At 39.5% G+C, this 15066-nt stretch overlaps 1 protein-coding gene and 1 long non-coding RNA gene across 5 annotated transcripts in view; one reads left to right on the forward strand and one right to left on the reverse strand.

Annotated features, from left to right (window-relative positions):
- Positions 1-2333: 2333 nt before the first annotated feature.
- On the reverse strand, positions 2334-7351 carry Srsf5 (serine and arginine rich splicing factor 5). Of its 4 annotated transcripts, none has more exons than XM_027929421.3 (8): positions 7245-7351; positions 6186-6330; positions 5787-5857; positions 5567-5665; positions 5213-5282; positions 3917-3990; positions 3264-3374; positions 2334-3156 (listed from the first exon to the last, which is right to left on the reverse strand). In XM_027929421.3, the coding sequence occupies exons 2-8, from the start codon at positions 6309-6311 to the stop codon at positions 2895-2897; spliced, it is 813 nt and encodes a 270-aa protein (XP_027785222.1). In that variant the 5' UTR covers positions 6312-6330; positions 7245-7351; the 3' UTR covers positions 2334-2894. The 4 variants fall into 4 exon arrangements, with proteins under 4 accessions (XP_027785222.1, XP_027785223.1, XP_027785220.1 ...); XM_027929422.3 differs by having other exon boundaries at positions 2334-3153; positions 7241-7351; XM_027929419.3 differs by having other exon boundaries at positions 7241-7350.
- Positions 7352-7467: 116 nt separating this feature from the next.
- The window catches only part of LOC139704696 (uncharacterized), an 84144-nt gene continuing 76545 nt past the window's right edge, over positions 7468-15066 (forward strand). Inside the window, exon 1 of the long non-coding RNA XR_011706618.1 lies at positions 7468-10200. This is a non-coding gene — a long non-coding RNA (uncharacterized lncRNA). The remainder of the gene's footprint in view (positions 10201-15066) is intronic.

Below are 15066 nucleotides of genomic sequence, written 5' to 3' on the forward strand. Positions count from 1 at the left end.
ACAAAACAAACACCAGGCTTGTCTTTCTCTACCACTTCCAAACCACCTCAATTCTTACAAAGAGAAGATTCACCTCAGCAGAATCAAGGGTTGGTCTGCAGGACAAAGGAAGACTCGCCTATCCCCTGCTTGTACTGGTTAAAAAAATAAGACTTATTCAGTGACTATAAACTCTATGAAGGCAAAAAATAATCTGCCTTTTGCCCTAGACCTCTGAAGAGTGCCTAATTAGCATATAAAACTCCATTTCTGGGCTAATCAATAATGGCATGTTTTACCCATTAATCAAATACTCAAATCTCCAAGTTCTTTGACCCAAAAGGAAATAAATGCTCAAGAACACTGCAGAATTAGCACATTACAAAAGTTCTAATAAAAGATCATATTTCCTTTCTCTTTGATATTATTTGGATTATATTTCGTGAGAATGGTTGTGACACCAAGCATGGAAAAGTGGACATAAAATGCAAAACAAAGCAAACTCAAAATAGCATTCACACTCACAATGAAATGTGGATATTTGAAGGGTATCTGAAGACCACCAGTAGTGAGAAGCTGTAACAAGGTGAAGTCAAAAAACAGAGAACTTCATTAACAATCTATTCCATCAGCTCATAACACATCAGTGGAATAAAGTAACCCCCTACATTGGAGGTACACTGTGAACTACTGTCAGAATGGTTTCCCAATTGGAAGAAAAATTTGAAATACTCAAAATTTTTTCTAAAGAAACTTAAGCTTTTGGGGTATTAAATGAAAACAAGCATTAAGATTAATAACCAATAGGCTGGAGCTCAGCGGCTCACCTATATCTAGCTGATTACATCTCCTAGGACACACAGCTACCCAGAACAAAGAAATGAAACAAGAAGTTATGTTTAGCTTTTAAGAAAGATTAAGGTTGAACTTAAAATGTATTATCCTCAAATTACTCTTAGAGAATTAGATCAGAAATATAAACACAAAAAACTAAGGTAATATCATGCCTCACATAAAAGCCGATTCTGAAACTGTTTTTAGCATTACATTCACTCTGCTTATGACTTCTCAAGTCATAAATCTTAAAATTCAAATTCCCTTTTTGGAACATAAATAACCCAGTTACCTGCAATTTTAAAATCAGATTTTATTCCCTCTCAAACACTTGTAAAGATTAAAAGTAGCAAGCCTCTACTTTCTAATTCTCTGTGTGGGAGGGGACACATGTAATATCCAATTACATTTAACCATAATGCCTAAGTACATCTGAAGAATCCAAGGGAGGAACTGATATTACTTCAGGCTGCAATTGTATACAGAAATCAAAATTTTAGCTTCCACTCCAGTTCCCTCAAATGTTTTCCCAGACTCAGCCTACTAAAAGAATTAACATTATTTTCATATCTCAATGTTCCAGTCTTAAAACCCAGAAGAGAAGGGTACCAAACTTTTCACACCTATTCCCCAAAGTAGATTCCTACTTCCTGACTTCCAACATCTGGGGATACCAAAGTCTGATTTTTTTCTCTGCTACTTCTAATTCCACCTTCCTGAAAGAAAAGGGCAGGAAATAACAGGAAATTCTGAAGTCCCTGAAACCAGACTTCCTAGATTTTAATTTCACCACCACTTACTTGGATAAGTTGACAAAGTTCCTTAATTTCCTGATAGAGTGGTATTATAATCTTAAGATTCAGTGAATACATTGGTAAGCACTAACTACTGTAGTTAAGTAGATGTTTTTCTGTGTTCCCAAATGTGTCTAGCCTAGCACCCAAAAACCTTAAAACTAAATCTTTGACAATACTAGAATAAAGCTCATTTCCTATACTTAGGAGTCTGAAGGTTCAGGTAAAGTGCCCAACATTTTAAAATAGATGTGATGTTGGCCTTTAAGCAGTTTTCACTATTGATTCCCCCTACACATGTACAGCAATGTTTCAGAACTAAAAATAACAGGATGTTCATGTTGACTGATAAGCTTTCTATCATCTCTGACCATCCCTATGCACTAAAACCTTTAAGGCAGGCATGGGATTTTATAATTTGCTTCCCAAATGCATTATCCTCGTAAAACTGTTAGCATAAGAAACAAATGCAAATAGTCAAGCAACAAAGGAAAAGTATGAAGGAATAGACACAAGATTAACTGTCAAATCACTTTTTAGCCATTATTTAAATAGTTCATTGACTTCGACTTTTTAAACTAGCCTGGAAATGTTTAAAAATATTATTAAAAAACCCCATACTAAACTACTCCAGGATTCTAAATGTGTTATGTCTTAAAACATATTACACATAGAAAAGAGTGGAAAAATCAATATAGGACTTCTTCAGACAAACAAGACAAAAAGTGTTTTATAATATTTTATTATCAATAACAAACAGCTGCTTTAATGTGTCTGTGTCCTGCAGCTGTTAATGGGGTGGATGGGAGGACACCCTTGACCCTAACAAGGAAAACTCAAATTAAGCCTTTATATACAAGCAAATTTAGAGCTCTTTTAAGTGTCCAAAGCTATTAATTAGTTTAATTGAGGCATTAAACTAATTCTGAATTAACATATTTGAATAACCCAAGAACTAAAATGTTCAATTTTTCTAGTACAAAAAAATTAAATTTGCTTTAGTTATAAAAGAGCTCTGTCAATATACACAAACTATATACTTCAGACATTCACAAAAATGTGAGCAGAAGGCTTATCAAAAGACATTTAATACAATTAGTTTTCAACAACCCCTTGGTGGTCCACATCTACAAAGATATCCAGCCCAGCCCAACCCCCCTCCAAATCCCACCCCCACAGAAAAGCACATACTTACCAGAATTTTTAGCAAGTATGGTTTGGGAATTTGTTTTTTTTTTTTGTTTGTTTGTTTTAAAAAAAAGGCCCCCAGGGCAAGTTATTTACAGTTTAATTGCCACTGTCAACTGATCTGGACCTGGACCTGGACCGGGACCTCTGGCGATCCACAGATGCTGGAGACTTAGATCTACTTGAAGAACCACGTTTCTGGCTCTTCTCAGGCACAGGAGACCTACTAACTGAACGGGACTTGCTCCTGCTCCGGCTCCTGCTTCTTGACCGGCTGTAAGACTTGCGACTACGGGAACGAGATCGGCTCCGTGACCTAGAGGAACTCCTGGTCCTTGATCGAGACCTGCTTCTTGACCTACTATGAAAAGTGCGAGAAAGGGGAAAGAAAGTGGGGAATGAGCCTTCATGACACACCCTAACAAACCCATTAAGTAAAACTTTATGACTTAAAAATATTAAAGATACCTGTGCCTTTTGCTGCCTTCAATTAATTTGATTTTTCTCCCATTTATTTCCTTTCCAGAAAGTTTTTCAATAGCATTCTTTAAATCACCATAAGAGGCAAATTCAACCACCCTAAAATGAAGAAAAAAAATCTTAAAAAAGACACATATCCCCCACAGCCGCATGCACTATATATAGCAATCTAGGTAAGTAGTAGTTGCTCTGTTACACTTTGCTCTTCCTATGTTAGGTCTTTTTTTTTTTAAATATTTACTTTTTAGTTGTAGTTGGACACAATATCTTTATTCCAGGGTATTGCATGTGCTTGGCGTGCACTCTACTGCTAAGCCACAATCCCAGCCCCTAGGTCTAATTTCTGACAGACAATAGCGTAGCAAAACTTTGGCATTGCTGACATTCTGAGCCAGAAAATTCTTTGCTATAGCATGTTTCGCAGCATGCCTGGCCTCTACAGTTTAGAGGTCTTTAGCACCCTCAACCAGTTGTGACAACCAAACCTGTCTCCAGAAATTATCCCCTGGGAAGCAAAACTGCCCCAGATGGAGAACCATCAGAATAGAGCATGAACAAATTATATAAGTTCTCAAACATGTTCACAGTAAAAATTTTCAGGATATTTCAAAAGACTTTCAAAATCTCTAGTACATACTCACCCTTCATTTAATTTAGGTCGATGTGCATCCGCAAAGGTTACTTCCCCAGCTTGTCTCATGAAATCTTTGAGATCCTTAACATAAGACAATTGTGTCAAGCAAAGAAAAGGAAAAGTGACACACAAACAACCACATGGTATAAAAACAAGACTACTGAAAGAGAAGTTGTTAGATAAAGTACAAACATGGCATATACCACACTTGTATTCTATCAGAATTCAAAAATTATGTCAGGGCACGAAATAAACAAATAGCATATTGCTTGTAAGCAAAATGCTAGAGGAAATTCAGATTTTTAACATTAAAGTAGTATTAGTCTATATTGAGCTCAGTACAAAAGGAAAAAAAAACAAACAAGAAACAAAAACAAAAACAAAAAAGAAACAGTACATATTTTTAAAGTAAAGACTAAGTAGAAGTTTTATATTTAACAGAACATTTACAAGACACCAGTTATTTTGTGCCCCATATGTCATTAAAAAAGTTTACTTTACCTTTATTAATATTTCCCTAGGCTAGTCAAGCAGCAAACCATTAATCGGTCGGAGAAACCTTCATGACATATGCCCGACTGGCTCTTCGCCACCCACTTGAAGGATACTACCCAATCGATGGAAGCCTTTAATCGCACAGCCCTCCCTATTAGCAGACTACTGGCGATGCAGACATGTTCTACTCTTGTGCAGTTACCAAGGACCACTTTACTGCGATCAGGATTCCAACGACCACCTAATTTCGTATCTTTCAACTCTTTTCGACCAGGACCTCTTATTCGGAAGCGTTACAGGAAGACAGCTCTCAACTTAGGGATCAGATCACGTTATCAACGCTCTGGGATCGCTGCAACCTGGCACTTCAATAAGTGCACCGATTACGTCTAGACCGGCAAACACAGATCTAGAGGTGGCCAACTGATCACTGTAGGAGCTGACTGGCAAAGTCAACCAGGCCCAACCAAGAGTGACCAAGACAACGATTAGGATAACCCACAGGCACTCCTCGTCATAAGGCCAACGACACAGATAGGCTGGCAAATAAAGGGTTTAATATTTGGTTAAAATTGATTTTAAAAAACAAGAAAAAATATCCTCAAAACATTTACATTTGATCACATATTAAAATTTGAAATATCCCCCAGTTACATTTAATTAAAATTTAAAATTACAAATTAAATCCATTAATTTAATTAAAGATAAAACTACTTTTAATAAAACATTAATAAAAATTAACTACCCATTAACTTTATTTTTTAAAAAAAGCCACATTAAAATAACTCAAAACTGTATTTCAACAAACCTGCCAGCTGACTCTTGAGGATAAATTCTCAACTATAAGTCGATTTTCTGTTCTTACAGGTGGAGCATTTCTGAGGAAAAAAAATGAGTATTCACAACAGAAGAAATGCAATGTTGATGTGCAGTGACAAATGCATTTCTTGTGTTCAACTGAGGACAAGTTCAAACAATCAGACATGACAAACTATTCAAATGACTATAAAGTGTTATTCTATGATTCATTACTCATCAATCTGAAGTAGCACTTTAACACAGACTGAAAAGAAGTCCCAGAGCATTTATGGCTAATGTTTCCCCAAAGGTAAATACTGCCCCTATACTAACTGTTCAAAGCAGCCATTCAACCACCACATACCGTCTATCATTTCGAGGTCTGCGACTACTAAAACGGTCAGAGTAGCGTCCTCTACCTCTTCCACCTCGGGATCGTGCCCTAGCATGTTCAATAGTAACCCTAGAGAAAAGAAAGAAAGAAAAAAAACCCCTCCATTTATGTATACTCAAGTTCAAAGAATATTCCAGCTGACCTAGTCTGCTCTATTTTCCAGGGCCAATTATAAAACTAAGATTCTCACCTTTCACTGCAAAGTTCTTTCCCATCAAGTTCATACACAGCATCATCTGCATCCCTGGGATCCTCAAATTCCTAAAATTTAAGCATAAGAGAAACAGGGCTTTAAATGTGCATTCTACAACATATTTAAAGCATCAAAGATACTAAGACAGGATGGGAAGTGTAATCTTAACATAACAATACAAATAAACCTAACCAAGGGGTGACTGGGAGTGGCTTTCAGCCAGACAGCAATTAGGATGTTTTAATTCTTAAAATAAATAAGCAAATCGCTGCCTCATGGCTATATAACATTTCCGAAAACAGGCATTCTACCTGGGTTCATTATGAGTGAAAACAGTACTAATAAAAACCTTCACCTACTATTTAACAGATAATTCACCTAGTTCTAAATACTTACCACAAAACCAAAACCTCTTTTCAGATCAATATCTCTGATCCGTCCATAACCCTTGAAGAATCTTTCTACATCTTTCTCCCTGGCCGCTGGGTTTAGCCTCCCGATGAACACTCGACAGCCACTCATGATGTCCGGCTAGTATTTCCTGTTAAGAAAATAATTCAATCGAAATAATACCAATTAGTGGCTAAGAGATCAAACATATGACTCAAATAAGAATGTTTACCTATGGATGTTATAAACAAGATTGCCAACAGTGCCTCTAATTAGGCCAGGTCCCTCGTAGACAAAAATTAAATCTCGCCTGCCAACACGATTTCCCCCCTCCCTGATCCCAGACCGCAGCAACCGCAACGCCCACTGCCACTTCTTGAACTGCGCAGCCGCACAATCTCCCAGCTCCTGGGCCCCCTCCCATCTGCCGCAGTTAGGAAAGGCCGAGAAGTGCGGGCGGAGCCGACCCCGCCCTCCGCAAGGCCAGCCCAATGGTGACCGGCCGCGCAAGCGTAGCCACCACCCAGAAGCGTCACAGCGGGGGGTGGAAGCCGGAATCTCGCCACGCCACAGCTGAGCCTGCGCAGACGGCAGCAGGCGGGCACTAGGCAGCACAAAATGGCGGCCGCACAGTAAGCGGCAGGGGAGAGGCGCGTGAGCCAAATTCCCTTCTCGCTCCCCCTCGTCTGGTACCGCTGTGCCGGAGTCCCTGGGCCAACTCACGGGAAGGCCTAATGGTACCCAGGGAAAAGGCAGACCCTGCTAGAAGGCCTAACGGCACCCTGACCCACTACAGGAAGGATCGGGGTAATGAAGACATAAACAGTAGCAGGGAGGGGCGCGCAATCCCTCAGTAAAACGGAGTAGAACCATGACCGCCCTTCCACCTTCAGTACCCCTCCAACAATACCAAAAGGAGACGTGCCCCAGCGCCCACCTCAATCAACTGCGCTCATTAGACGCCGTCCTCCGCAAAGAGAGCAGCCCCAGCCACTCGCGACCTGAGCGGCCATGAAGAAGCCTCGATCCGAGAAGCCTTGCCCTCAAAGTGAGCCACTCACCTACCGGACAGGATCTTTGGCAGCTGAGACCCAGAGAGGTCCGTAGTCTGCGACGGAGTCGTCTGCCTCCCCGCAGACCTGGACTTAACTCGTCTACGTCTCTCGACAACTGACGCACTTAGCAGCTCTGGCGTTCCACAAAATGGAAGGCGCGTCCCTGCGTCACTTCCGGGGCCGCCCCTGGGATTTGGAGAGTGCAGCCCGTTGGATCCAGGGACGGAAGTTTCCGCGGGGCAGGAAGTTTCCGCGGGGCGGGAGCTTCCTTACAGTGACCCAGAGAGCGACCCTCAATCCGCGGTGGGTGGGGTTTGGGGCGGGAACTAACTCGGGCGCGGCCGGAGCCGGGAAACGTTCGCTGCTGTGGGGATGTATAGTTCTGTTTGTCGTCCCGAATAAAAAGATCCTGACGAATTGACAGCCCTTTTGAAAAACTTAAAGTTTTTCTTACGTACCCTGAAGGTACCTGGGTAAAAGAAATCTAGGTTTTTGCAAAAACACCTGCACTTCTCAGTCCCTTTGCTGAGCAAGGGTGCACCTGGATGGCATGTAAATGCCGCGGACAGGTGGTTTAGTTGTACTGAGAAGTCTAAAATATTTTTCTAAATGGAATGGAAGGTTTTTCTTGATGAAACATTGAAATTGGAACTGCAGCAAGAATAACGAAAGACAAATTTCTACCTTCCCACCACTCTGGAACTGAGCTGCCTGACCAGAAGAGGTTTCAAACTGCTTTTAAACCCAAGGGCTATTTGGTTAATCCTCCCAGTTCGGGTTTCTGTAATATAACACATCAAAGTCGACAGTTCTTCCGAAACAGAATATTGAGGTTTCTTGGTGTGAAAAAGCCCTCCACATCCTTAACTCCAGCGTTTCCCCAATAAGGTTGGTAGGTAAGCCTAGACACTTGGGCATAAAGAGAACAATGGTGAAAAGGTTACATTTAGGTGGAACTTAATGAATCCCACTTTTGAAAAGTGCCCAGAATCTAGGATTGTATACTTGCAGCTACAGTTACTTTGCCATAAATAAAAGTAGTTCAGGAAAGAGGAGAGCAACTAATCCTTACTCTCACCCAAGGGGCCCTTAGGTACTAGGATAGTTTGTATGGATGAGCTCCATTCACAGTTATATATACAAATAAAAAGAGCCTCAGTGAGTACACAGCAAAGTTGTAGTTACTTATCTATAGTGTAAAGAAGTTAAGGATCTATTTAAAATAAGTGTTTATTAAATTAAAAGAAAAAAATTAACCTTTAGATGTTAGCCTAATAAACATTAACATTTTATAATACACAAATTGTTCTCAAACCAATTTGATTACATTTGTCTGGTTTCTGCATATTTAAAGAAATGAGGAAAACAGTTTTTTATTAATTTCTATATTTTATGTTGACTGTGGAAACAATTACTTATGATTTTACTGACTACCTGTTACTTTTGCTTCAATAAGAGAAGGTAATCTGGAAGAGGTTTTCTGGGGATGAAAACATGAAAGATGGTGCTGTACACTATGAAAAAAAGTTGCTACTTTCAGTTCATGATGGTGTGATTTTCTTTAGGACTTTTTTTCCCCCCAGTGCTGGAGATTGAACCAGTTCCTTAGGCATGCTAGGGAAGTGCTCTACCGCTGAGCTACATCCCCAGCCCTAAGGACTAAATCTTTTTATAAACTCTTTTTCTTGATTTATTAACTCTTAAAAAGTTTGTGAGTTCTACAAAAAGTAATGTTTCCTTAGTGGTATTAATATTATGATCAATATTAACAATAGAATACTGTCTTCTGCAGTGTTTGTTTTTTTCCATGAAGACTTTCAAGTCTTCCTATCAGATTGTTTCTTACCAGTTTCTCCAATAAACACAATCATCTTCCATGAACAGAATTACTTATCTGTTTATATGATCTTAGAGTATTCTGTTTATACCCCTATAATTTTCTTATCACTGACTTATATTAAAATATGTGTTCTTCCTTGTCCCAGAAATGCCTAGTACAGGAACAACTCAATATTTATAGGTCTGTATTTACATGACCATTTTTTCCAGGTTGCCCTGTTCCTCTGTTAACGTTTCAACAAGATGGCTTGGCAGCCTTTTCCAAAAACATCCAACTAAATAGCAAATCTTTAGCTCAGGAAAAAAGATGCAGAGATATTACAGATTAAAATAAACACAAAGTTTATTGTCCATGTCTGTTGGGGACTTTCAGCATTGCTGATAAGTTTCATTCCTCACAATCTTGATTTAATTCATCTAATTCAAGAGTCCACAATTATAGCTTGTGGCCTTCAGCCTCTTAAAAGATCTGAGAATGATTTTTACACCGTTTAATGTGGGCAGGGTGGGGGGGGGGTGTTGAAACAAGAATAATATTGGGCAATACATGAAAGATATATGAAACTTTGAGGATGGCCTTAGGCCTGAGCCTAAGCAACTCCATTTTAAAAACTCCAGACTCATTAGGCCCACCTAACAGAGCCTTCCAGTATGGCCTCAGACAAGGTATTTCTCCTCACCCTGAGTGAAGCCTCTGGCAGGCTGTCCTTGCCTGATAAGAGGGAAAGGTGAGAAGATCAGGGTGGAGACCACCAGACCAGATATTTCTGACACCAGGGTAAATGATGTCATGGAGAAATCCAGTGGTAACTGATAAGGATTGAAAGGGGTGTCAAAAGCCCCCAAATTTAGTATAAATAATAGAGCAAATGAACAGGGGTTCAGCTAGCCGAAACAAGGATGCACTCAAGCTGGAGAGCCTGATGAGGACCTGGACTGATATCCCATCACTTGTCATCGTTTTCCTAATTCTCTGTGTGATCCTCACCACTCTCAAACTCTACCGCTGCCTTGTCTGGACGCTGGTGAGAGCTGCAACTCCTCCCTAAGACCCTCTCCTCAACCGGTTGTCCACTCCACGTCAGAAAAAGCCTGCCTTGGTTCCGGACCTGATCACCGCGGTCTGAGTAAGTGTGCATCTGCTGGACTTAAAGCCTAAGGCTTGAGACTTTTGAACTTATCCTGCAGAGGAAATGTCTGTCACTAGCCTGCGTGATTAAGTGTGTTTGCAGTGCTTAGAGTTAATCTTGAATTGTTTGCTGTGAATGATTATGTCTATTGCAGTGCCTAGCATTAAGAATTGTCGTTATCTTGATTAAGAACCTATGGAGTGAAAATATATTGAGCAATTTGAGTGAATAAAGCATCAAAAGGGGCAAAAAAGCATGGACATCCTTTATTTCTCCCCCTTGACTGCATACGTGACAATTTTGACCCCTCTCGACAGAAACTTAAAAGTCAGTAACTATAAAGTTTGCTCAGAACACAGCCACTTTTGTCCATTTTCTTGTTGTCTACATCTGTTGTTGCATTACAGTGTCAGAGCTGGATAGTTGTGACAGAGACCAAGCCTAAAATATTTACTCTCTGGCCCTTTAACAAAAAAGGATTTGCTGAAGGGGAACATGGCTCAGTGCTTGTCTGGCATGCATAAGCCCTGGTGTTTTATTCCCAACACCACAAAAAAAGAAAAGAAAAAGAAAACCAAAAAAAGCTTATGCCAACCCCCTGAACTGATTCCTAGGCTTTACACTGCTTTATGAGTGCTCCACCCAAATCTCTAGGTCAGATAATAAAATTATAAGCAGGAAAACAGGTTTTGATACTTATTTTTATACCAATTACGAAAAGAAAAATACTCATTATAGGAAGGATAATTAAGAGAGGAAAACACTCCCAAGTCTATCTCACCAAATCAACCTCTGACTATACTTTGCTATATTTTCTTCTCATATTTTTTTCTGAGACTTAATATATGTTTTTTTTCAATATAAAATAACACATCATCAGTTTTTAAAAACATACATGTGCCGCTTTAAAAAGTCATCCCTAGGGGCTGGGGTTGTGGCTCAGCGGTAGAGCGTTTGCCTAGCACATGAGAGGCACTGGGTTCGATCCTCAGCACCACATTAAAAAAATAAATAAAACAAAGGTATTGTGTCCAACTACAACTAAAAATATATACTTTTTTAAAATGTCATCCTTATTCTTAACTCCTAAGCAGTAACTACTTAGCATTTTTAAAATTTTCCTTTAGTGTTTTTCTACAAGCACAATTGTGTTTTTAATATATGAATCGTCCTCCTATATGTAATTTGACATTATGAGGCCTAGTTTATAAAAATTGTGCACATTTTCCATGTCTCTCTGTTTTAATATATTTATGACTATAGGTATTATAGTCAAGGGTCTATTGCTTTTCTACTTAACCTCACAGTACTACATGCCTGGAAAAATATTCATTCTGACCAGCTATTCTGTTTTTCTGAAAATCTAGATATCATCAGATGCTTAAAGTTTTTACTACCCCAAAAACCAACAGTAAGAAAAAGTGTTGTTTTCTTATTCCAGCCATGATTCTAAAGATTTTTCAAGAGAATAAATATCCTGAAATAATTTCTCTTAGAATTTTATGGGTTTTAAAAATGTTCTGTTTTCAACTCAGATTCACCCCTACATATCTGACTTCTTTCTCTTCTTACATACTGGGTTTTTTTTTTCTGTTATTTTAAATATGTGCACGATATTTAAAACATTGGTGAACCCACTATAATCATGCAACACGTGTTTCATTTCAGTTAACTACAGATCACATATATGAGGGTGGTCTCATGAGATTAAAATGGAACTGAAAAATTGCTATTGCCTAGTAAGATAGTAGCCAGTGTAACATTGTACCACCTTGCATTTCTCAGTTTTTGAGGTGATGCTGTTTTATTTATTTATTTTTGCATTTTCTTCTTCTTTTTTTTTAGATATATATGAAAAGTAGAATGTATATTGTACATACATGGAGTATAAATTAATCTAATTAGTATCCCATTCTTGTGGTTTTACCTGATGTGGAGTTTCACTGGTGGTGTATTCATATATGAACACAGGAAAGTTATGTCTGATTCATTCTGCTGCCTTTCCTATTCCCATCTCCTCTCCCTTCCCTTCATTTGGGTGATGCTATTTTAAATGAACTTACTGAAGTGCCAGTCATATAAAAGCATAACACATACACTTAGGCATAGTACAGAATACTTGATAATAAATAACTATGTTACTGATTTAGGGGTTTACTATACTATACGTTTTATCCTTAGAGTGTATTTCTACTTATAAAAAAGAACAAAAATTTGTGGTAAAACTGAATGCCATGTAACTGGCTCGTACATCCAGTACTCCATCTGGATTTGTGTAAGTTCACCCCATGATATTCACACAAAGTCAAAAATCACTAAACAATGCAGTTCTCAAACAACTAGTCCATCATTAAGTGACAAATGACCGTGCTTGTGCTTCGAATGCCTAAGATAGGTGTTTCCCAGCACCAGCTGTACATTAAAATCACCTGTGCCATGTTTATAACATCCTGATTTAAATGGCCTGGGGTGGGCCCCTATTTTTTAGGGGTCTGGGGGAATCTAATACTGAGCTGAGAGTGCAAACTGCCAATCTAGATCCGTGAACGCATTCTCTTGTTCTGCCTAAAGTCCCTACACCATCCTATTCCCAGCTTCCCACCTTCTCACTCCACTTTGGCTGGAGCCCTAATTGGGACCATCATGGGGAACCATGCTGGAATCTAAGTATATCCTCCTCAACATCCCTCCGGATATGGATAGCTGCCATCTACTGAGCCATTTCTAAGTGCCAGGGGCTCCTAAGGACATTAGAAACACTATCTCTGTCCATCTCCCACTGATTTTTCCATGGAGTTGTTCTTATATTTCTGAAAGGAAGAAACTGAGGGGTAGTGAGTCTTTTCTGCCCAAATCATCGTGCTTTCGGACTTACTCTTTAAAGCCCTATTTCACAGTAGTTGCATCTGGGCCTTCACATGATACCCTTCCATGACTAGAGTAGCCCTGGGAATCCCAGAACAGGAACCAAACCCACTGAATTTGCAGAGTCCTGACCACCAAAGACAGAGAAGTTTGGAAGGAAGTAGCAATTAAGACAGGCAGAGCATCTCTGCATAGAAATTGAACTGAATAGGGGGTCGTTACAGAAAAAAAAATGTGTTAAAGAGGCTAACCTTATGGATCCTGAGACTATTTTCTTAGGCAGGAATAGAAAGTAATTTCCATTAATTCAGAAATTGTTGACAAAACTTGGGAGTTCTTTATAGATCCATAGCCTAGTGTCTATTTGATGTCTGTGCTATGAACACCCAATCTTAATTGTAGCTTAATCCCCTCCTTCTCTTCCACTTTCACCCCTACTCAATTATTCTCAAACTCAATGGTTCTTTAAAATAATCACTTGGATACTTACTCCAAATGCAGATTCCCGGTGCCATTTTCCCAAAGGACCTGATTCAGAAATCAATGGCTCACAACTCTGCACGTTTACCTGGTACCTAATGAGATGGTACCCAACAACGGTTTACGAACAGTAATCCAACCTGTGGTGTCTAGTAAGCTCCTCCCTTTCCTTTTATCTCAGAAGCTATTCTGTGCTTTCTTTCCTCTTCTCAGGACTAGGACTGTGACTCAGTGGTATCAGACTTACCTAGTATGCTCAAGGCCATGAGGTCAGTCCTTAAAATCCAGAGAAAAAAGACACCTCTCCTCTTCTCAATCTACCATTCTTCATCATTAGCAGGTATACTGTGTAAAAAGTTACCCCCAAATTTAGCAGATTAAAACAACACACTGCTCTTCCTGCAAGTCAGGCATTCAGGAGTGGCTTGGCAGGGTTAGAGCCAAAAAAATAGATAAATAAATAAAGCTGTAGTCAAACTGTTGGCTCCTGCTGCAATCTGAACAGATGTCTCAATTGGGGGAATCCTAGTTAACATAGGTAGTATTGGCAAAGCCTCAGTTCCTTGCTGGTTGATGATTGGAAATTAGTTTCATTCCATGTGGCCTTCCCCCATAGGCTACCTGAGTGTCCTTGCAATATAGCAATTGGCTGCCCCCAGAGGGAGTGATGGGAGAGAGAGTGTACCCAAGATAGAAGTTACATTCTTACATCCTAATTTCAGAAAATATGCTAATGCACTAATAATTGAGTGTATTCCTTTAGTATAATAGCATACTAGGCCTACCATAACAAAGTACCAAAACCTGGGTAGCTCGAAACAACAGAAGTTTATTATCTCACTGTTCTGGAGGCTGAGAGTCCAAACTCAAGGTGTCGGGAGAGTCATCGTCCCTCTCACATCTCTTTCCTTGCTTCTTCCCTGCTTCTGGCATTTGCTAACAATTCTCAGTGTTCCTGGCTTATAAATTCATCATACCAGTCAACAGACATCTCTTCCTATGTGTTTTCATGTCATCTTTCTTCTTTGCATTTCTGACTATGTGTCCAAAGTTCTCCATTTTTTAAAAAAAAATTGTTTTAGTTGTAAATGAGCATACAGTATCTTTATTTATTTTTATGTGGTGCTGGGATCAAATCCAGTGCCTCACCCATGTGAGGCAAGCGCTTTACCACTGAGCTATAGCCCCAGCCCCCAGAGTTCTCTTTTTTAAGAATACCAGTCAGAGAGCAGATTATGCTAAGTGAAGCTAGCCAATCCCTAAAAAACAAATGCCAAATGTCTTCTTTGATATAAGGAGAGTAACTAAGAACAGAGTAGGGACGAAGAGCATGAGAAGAAGATTAACATTAAACAGAGATGAGAGGTGGGAGGGAAAGGGAGAGAAAAGGGAAATTGCATGGAAATGGAAGGAGACCCTCAGGGTTATACAAAAGAACATACAAGAGGAAATGAGGGGAAAGGGAAAAATAATACAAGGGGGAGAAATGAAGGTCAGTAGAGGGGGTAGAGAGAGAAG

Source organism: Marmota flaviventris, chromosome 2 (assembly GCF_047511675.1).
Source record: "Marmota flaviventris isolate mMarFla1 chromosome 2, mMarFla1.hap1, whole genome shotgun sequence".
Taxonomy (NCBI): domain Eukaryota; kingdom Metazoa; phylum Chordata; class Mammalia; order Rodentia; family Sciuridae; genus Marmota; species Marmota flaviventris.